We start from the raw sequence: 7,375 nt of genomic DNA on the forward strand, positions 1-7,375 counted from the left end.
GGGGATAGGACAGTGTCGAGGTAGGTAGAGATGAGTTCAGTGGGGCAGGAGCATGCTGAGACAATGGGTCGGCCAGGGTGGTCAGGCTTGTGGATCTTGGGAAGGAGGTAGAACCAGGCAGTGCGGGGTTCCCGGACTATGAGGTTGGAAGCCAAGTGGCTGACCCAGTGATCTAAACATTGAACTGGGGAAATACAAGGTATGAAACTGGATGGTGATAGGGGCCAGCTAGTAACAGACCTGAAGGGACGGTCTCAGTACCAAACCTTGAACCAGGAAAGCTAACAAGTGAGGAAGAACATCCACGGCACTGTACATGGCACAAAGCATCGGAGAAACGACATCGGCGTAACAGCAGGAAAAGGTGGGAAGTACAGAAATATTTCAGTCATCCATTGTCTGAGTACCCAGACGATGGAAAAGCCTTAACGTTACCAAACTCTCAGGAAGATGTGGAGGGGCCCTGGCCCAGCCTGTGTAATCGGGAAGGTCAACAGCTACTGGATTGTGGGAGGTCTCAACAAGAACCCAGACTAGGGCCAGGTCAGTGGTTCGTCATCCATGACAGCAGCAGTATCAATGCCAACAAGAACCCAGACCAGGGCCAGGTCAGTGTTTCGTCATTCATGACAGCAGCAGTATCAATGCCAACAAGAACCCAGACCAGGGCCAGGTCAGTGTTTCGTCATCCATGACAGCAGCAGTATCAATGCCACTCTCAACAGGCAAGCTCTTGCAGAACAAACTACAACATACCTTGATGTAATTAAAGTCTTCATCTCCTATTTCAGTTCACAAAGAAACTCCATTACAGACTAAAGAAGGTTTAACCGAGGCAGTGAAGACTACCAGAAAACAACTGACTCCTTCACAAATGATTCATATCGCTTGGAGGATGATAGCCAATCTAGAAATTTGAAAGATAAACTCATGGGATCCATGGTGAGTTGGGAATACAAAATTGGCTTGGTCATAGAAAACAGAGGGTAGTTGTGGATGGGTGCTTTTCTGACTGGAGATCAGTGACCATTGGCCTTCCATAAGATCAGTGCTGGGACCTCTGTTGTTTGTAATTTATATAAATGATTTGAATGAAAATGTAGTGGCCTGATTAGTAAGTTTACAGACAACACAAAATTGGTGGATTGTGGACAGCGAGGAAAGTTGTCAAAGGATCCAGAAGGATATAGACCAATTAAAGACAGATGTAGAAATGGCAGATGGAGTTTAGTCCAGAGAAGTGTGAGGTGATGCATTTTGGGAGGTCAAATGCAACAAGAAAACATACTGTAAAGGGCAGGCCCCTCAGGGGTATGATGTACAGAAGGATCTTGGGTGAATAGTCAAGGCCTAAGGGGATAGGGGCCAAACGCAGGCAGCTGGGTCGAGTTTAGCTTGGGAAACTTGATCGGCAAGGCATGTCGCACCAAAGGGCTTGTTTCCAAGACTCTAAATCCTTAGCTCCCTAAAAGCGGTAACACAAGTGGATCAGGTGGCAAAGGCAGTGAACAGTCGGGGCACTGAGTACAAAACTTAGCAAGTCACGTTTTACACAGCCGCAACACTAGTTAGGCCACATTTGGAGCAGTCCCCACACTGTAGGATGTGGAGGCCTTGGAGACGGTATGAAAGAGGTTTACCAGGATGTTGCCTGGATTGGAGTCTATTAGCTATTAGGGGAGCTTGGACAAACTTGGATCGCTTTTCACTAGAGCGTTGGAGGCTGAGGGTCATTCTGATAGAAGTGTATAAAATTATGAGAGGCACGGATGGGGGAGATAGTCAGAGTCTCTTTCCAAGCAAGGAAATGTCAAATATAAGGGGGCATAGGTTTAAGGTGTGTGGAGGAAGACAGAGGGCCTGAAAGAGATGTGTGAGGAAAGTTTGTTATTAAAAACAGAGGGTGAAAGAATCAAGCATTGATTTAGAGGTTGGGCAAGTCTCAGCTCCATCACAGACTCTTTTGGAGTGTTCTGGTTTGAGTTGGGGTCCAGTGATGGAAGGTTTAAGTATAAACCCACTTCTGATCCTCTTCCTAAGCATGCATACCCCTGTCAAGAGAGGGAAATATAGGGTTTGTCTTTGGGACACCACCTTTTGGACAACATTTGCAAAGGTGTGGTTGCTGAGCCCATCCACACCGAGGGAGAGGTTACAGCTTTGCGATACAAGTGCAGAGTCGAGGGGAAAGAATAAGGAATTAAACAGCTCTTACCACATGTCTCCATCCCGAATGGTCTTTTCATTTGGAGCTCCAGCATGTCCATAATGTAGGACAGCAGAATTGACCCCACTGAAACATAAAAATACAATGATCTGCAGCAGAGGACTGACTGCTCTCCTATTACAGTTCAGTAGGTGAAGCAAGTCTGTATTTACACAGGCACTTGAAGAACCTTTGGATGTCTCAAAGCTCTTGCAACCAGTTTAGTATTCTTAAAGCATAGTCACTACCATAACGAGGAAGTATAACAGGCAATGTATGCACAGCAAGCTCCCACAAACAGCTCTTTAGCAATAAGTAGGCCACCTGGTTATTTTTAACCCATTCATAGGATTTAGATATCACTGGCGTAGTGGTAGGATTAAAAATGATATCATCAAACCAGACCATTAAAGGTTAATTAACAAGGGCTAACTGGACATGACAACAAAATAAAGTGGAAAAGTACATGGAAAATAGGCCAAATGTTAATTTAGTCTGTTTTCACTGAGAGATAGCCACATGACACAAAACTGTTCCTGAGAATTGTCCCGCTGGGCTGTCACACACAGCCACCTGGAGGCGATTTTCTGTATAAAGGAATATCTGAAAAGTCCCATGAAATGGGGATACATCATTTAATCTTAGTCTCAGAACAGTGTTGGTGTCAGGGATTTTACCCGACTGAAAGAAGACAGTGAGACCTGTTGTCAACTTAAAGTATGTGTTAATTATTGTTGGACTTTATTGGGAACTGGGATCACCAAGAATCCAGAGTTCTCTAGACCAGCCAATGGGCAGGAGGCAGTGAACAAAGATCCTCAGATAACACCTTCCAAACCCACAACCACTTCCATCTCGAAGGATAAGGGGGCAGTAGATACATGGGAACACCACCCCCTGCAAGTTTCCCCTCCAAGCCATGCACCATCCTGACTTGGAAATATATCTCCGTTCCTTCACTGTCGCTTGGTCAAAATCCTGGAATTCTCTCCCTAAGGGCATTGTGGGTCAACCTGCAGCACATGGACTGCAGCGGTTCAAGGAGGCAGCTCCTCAAGGGGCAACTAGGGACAGGTAATAAATTACCTGGGCAGTTACACCAGCCCATGTAAATTAAAAAAATCCAAAAGATATCCAACCGCAAAGTTGTTGGAACTAAAAAGTTATATTTCAGAAGCACTGAGATTTGAGTAGATCCTATCGGAGCACAGTGCCCACTATCTAACAGCACAGTGATGCCTTGACTCCCGCCCTCCAGCAGACTCTGAGGAACTTTCCAAGTAATGTAGGATCTCAGGCAGAGTCTTACCTGCCACATATACATGTGTACGAAGTGTGACGCATCCCTCCTCGAGTGTAGCAATAGTGTTCGAACAGACTGCAGGAAAACAAAATACACAATTCATGATCATTAAAACTCCCACAGAAACACTCCCCCTGCCCCCCCCACTCCCCCTTTGACTGTCTTTCCCAGAACTATACAATTGCAAACAGGAGTTGTCTACCTGCTGTGGGATACAAGTGGTTTAGAATAAAAACAGTCCATGTCAGAGATCTTCAGTGGGTTTGGGATCAGCTATGGAGAAGCAGAAGCAGCTACCTTCACCAGAGCGTTGAAATGGCAGCAGTGCTGTGCCAATTGGAGGTGGGTCAGGAGCCACAGGCTCAGTGTGTGATAGTATTTGGGAATGGTGCTGCAGGAGAGATACCAGAAGATTTTATCAGACAAAAGCCAAAGAACAAAGAAACAAAGTTTGTTCCAGATGAGCGAGAAGGCTGGATAGCACCAATGGAATAGAGGACATGGTCATGGAACCATCTCTCGGTCCAGCTCTCACAACTTTCATCAGTTACCATGAGAATCATGCCTTCTATGGAATGACTCCTAACCAGGAAACTCCATCCTGTGCTGGAATACAGCTTTGCAAAGCAGTGCCCTTTCCTCAATGTGCCAACATTGAAATCTGCCCACAAGGTCTAGACTGGAAATTACTGAAAGCCCACGTTCACTGGTCAAGGTAGGCCTTAGGATTTGTGCAGCTCCATATGATACAAGATTTGGGCAGCACAGTGGCTCAGTGGTTAGCACTGCAGCGTCACAATGCCAGGGACCCGGGTTCGATTTCCACCACGGGTGACTGTCTGTGTGGAGTTTGCACAATTCCCAGTGTCTGTGTGGGTTTCCTCTGGGTGCTCTGGCTTCCTCCCACAGTCCAAAAGATGTGCAGGTCAGGTGAATTGGCCATTAGGTGCATTAGTCAGAGGGAAATATAGGGTAGAGGAATGGGTCTGGGTGGGTTACTGTTTGGACGGTCGGTGTGGATTTGCTGGGCCAAAAGGCCTGTTTCCATACTGTGGGGAATCTAATCTAAAAAGAACTTACCAGTAACTTCAAAGAGGACCCTAATGATCTGCTGATAGTGTGAGCTTGATACTGAGATAGGATATATCAAAACTGTCCAACAGTGTAATGGCTGCCCTGATCAAATGATCACTCACTCTGTGCTGCATAAAATCAAAAAGGATCTTATTATCACTTTTGGTTCTGAAAGATGCCCACACCGCCCTGGAATGGGACGGTCTCTTAAAAATTTGAACAGATGGAGTGAGCTGACTTACACTGTTACCTTATGGGTGGCATGGTAGCACAGTGGTTAGCACTGCTGCCTCACAGCGCCCTCAGGCGACTGACTGTGTGGAGTTTGCACATTCTCCCCGTGTCTGCGTGGGTTTGCTCCAGGTACTCCACTTTCCTCCCACAGTCCAAAAATGTCCAGGGTAGATGAATTAGCTATGCTAAATTGCCCGTAGTGTTAGGTGAAGGAGTAAATGTAGGGGAATGGGTTCGGGTGGGTTGCTCTTCAGAGGGTTAGTGTGGTCTTGTTGGGCCGAAGGGCCTGTTTCCACACTCTAAGTAATCTAATCTAATCTTACAGCAACTGCACCCGACGCGGCCATCAAGCCAACAGGATGTTCTGCCTACCATCCAAACCGGTAATGTGTTTGGCAGTTTCAGTGCTGGTGTAATGACTGTACATCCAGACTGTATGAAACAACAAGGCCCTTTGAGGACTGTGTGCCAACCATGCTCCATCGGCTGTGCCTACAAACCTCTGAACTGTACTGGATGTGGTTGTGTTAATGACCAACATTTACTAAATAACCCTGACTATGTTACAGTTGCACCAGAAACCAGGTAGAGATCATCAGATGGGCCCACAAGGAGATTCACTCATACACACTCAAAGCTACATTTCAACCATACAGCCGTAAGATCTAACGGCAGAATGAGGCCATTCTGCCCACTGAATCTGCTCCATCATGGTGCATATATTTCTCAATCCCATTCTTCTACCTTCTTGCCATAACCCTTACCTGTTAGGAGCCCCTCCCTCTCTGTGTTTTAAATATGCCTAATAACTTGGCCTCCAGAATCCTCTTCGGCAATGAGTTCCAAAGAGTCACCACCCTCTAGCTGAGTAAACTCCTCCTCATTTCAGTTCTAAATGATTGTCCCTTCACTCAGTCTCTCCTACTAGTGGGAATAATTTCTCCATGTCCACACTACCCAGGCCTCTCCATATTCTTTAAGCTTCAATCAAAGCCCACCCTCATCCTTCTAAACCCCATTGAGAACTGGATGTAGGTTGGCTCACTGAGCTGGAAGGTTCGTTTTCAGACATTTTGTCACCATACTCGGTAACATCATCAGTAAGCCTCTGGTGCTATAGTCCACTTTCTACTTATATGTTTGGGTTTCCTTGAGTTGGTGATGCCATTTCCTGTGGTGACATCATTTCCTATGGTGATGTCATTTCCTTTTCTTTTTCTCGGGGGTGGTAAATGCAATCCAAGTCAATGTGTTTGTTGATAGAGTTCCGATTGGAATGCCATGCTTCTAGGAATTCTCGTGTATGTCTTTGTTTGGCTTGTCCTAGGATGGATGTGTTGTCCCAGTCAAAGTGGTGTCCTTCCTCATCCGTATGTAAGGATACTAGTGAGAGTGTGTCATGTCGTTTTGTGGCTAGGTGATGTTCATGTATCCTGGTGGCTAGTTTTCTCCCTGTTTGTCCAATGTAGTGTTTGTTACAGTCCTTGTACGGTATTTTGTAAATGACATTAGTTTTGCTTGTCTGTATAGGGTCTTTCAAATTCATTAGCTGCTGTTTTAGTGTGTTGGTGGGTTTGTGGGCTACCATGACGCCAAGGGTTTCTGGATGGGTTTTGCCTGCTTGTTTGGGTTTGTTGCTGAGAAATCACCGGACTGTGGTCATTGGGTAGCCATTCTTTTTGAATACACTGTCGAGGTGATTTTTCTCTGCTCTGCGTAGTTCCTCTGTGCTGCAGTGTGTGGTGGCTCGTTGGAAATAGTTCCTCTGTGCTGCAGTGTGTGGTGGCTCGTTGGAAATATGTTCTGATGCAGCTTCATTTGTGGGTGTTGGGATGATTGCTTCTGTAGTTCAATATTTGGTCCGTATGTGTTGTTTTCCTATAGTCGCTGGTTTGAAGTTCCCCATTGGCTGCTTGCAGACTGAATGTAGATATTCCAGAAAACAAGCATCTAGTATGCTGCTGACCTGCTGAGTATTTCCATCCCTTCCTGTTTTACTTTGGATTTCCAGCATCTGCAGCATTTCAGTTTGTGTTGAGAGGGAGGAGGATGGGTGGGACTGGGCACTCTTTGGTGAGATCAGTACAAGGCGAGGGGTGGAGATAAACTGTCTCGGACTCTCAATGGGAACCCCTCTCTCCCGGTTGTCCTGGCTTTGAGACAGCAAGATTGCTTTAGGAGGAGAGCTGGAGGTGACTGAGTCTCTATTCGCGACTGTTTGAAGGGTGAGGTGATCTCACTGAAGTTTCACAATTGTTACTGAGCTGTACAGGCTAGATGCAGGAAGGATGTTTTCCCAGGCTGAGCTGGAGATCTGGAACCAGAGGTCTATGCTTCAGGAGGATGGACCTGGTAAAAACAATGACTGCAGATGCTGGAAACCAGATTCTGGATTAGAGTGGTGCTGAAAAAGCCCAGCAGTTCAGGCAGCATCCGAGGAGCAGGGAAATCAACGTTTCGGGCAAAAGCCCTTCATCAGGAAAGAGTCAGAGTGCCTAAAGGCTGGAGAGATAAATGAGAGGAGGGTGGGGGTGGGGAGAAAGTAGCATAGATTACAA

The 7,375-nt window shown here is 46.2% G+C and overlaps 1 protein-coding gene across 1 annotated transcript in view; it reads right to left on the reverse strand.

Moving 5' to 3' along the window:
- pepd (peptidase D) overlaps positions 1 to 7,375 on the reverse strand; it is a 158,747-nt gene that overhangs the window by 51,436 nt on the left and 99,936 nt on the right. Inside the window, exons 10-11 of the mRNA XM_043706503.1 lie at positions 3,516 to 3,584; positions 2,216 to 2,293 (exon numbers count right to left, since the gene is read on the reverse strand). Of these exons, the coding sequence (XP_043562438.1) occupies positions 2,216 to 2,293; positions 3,516 to 3,584 (147 nt within the window). The remainder of the gene's footprint in view (positions 1 to 2,215; positions 2,294 to 3,515; positions 3,585 to 7,375) is intronic.

The sequence above is a fragment of the Chiloscyllium plagiosum genome, chromosome 17 (genome assembly GCF_004010195.1).
Source record: "Chiloscyllium plagiosum isolate BGI_BamShark_2017 chromosome 17, ASM401019v2, whole genome shotgun sequence".
In the NCBI taxonomy this organism is placed as follows: Eukaryota; Metazoa; Chordata; class Chondrichthyes; order Orectolobiformes; family Hemiscylliidae; genus Chiloscyllium; species Chiloscyllium plagiosum.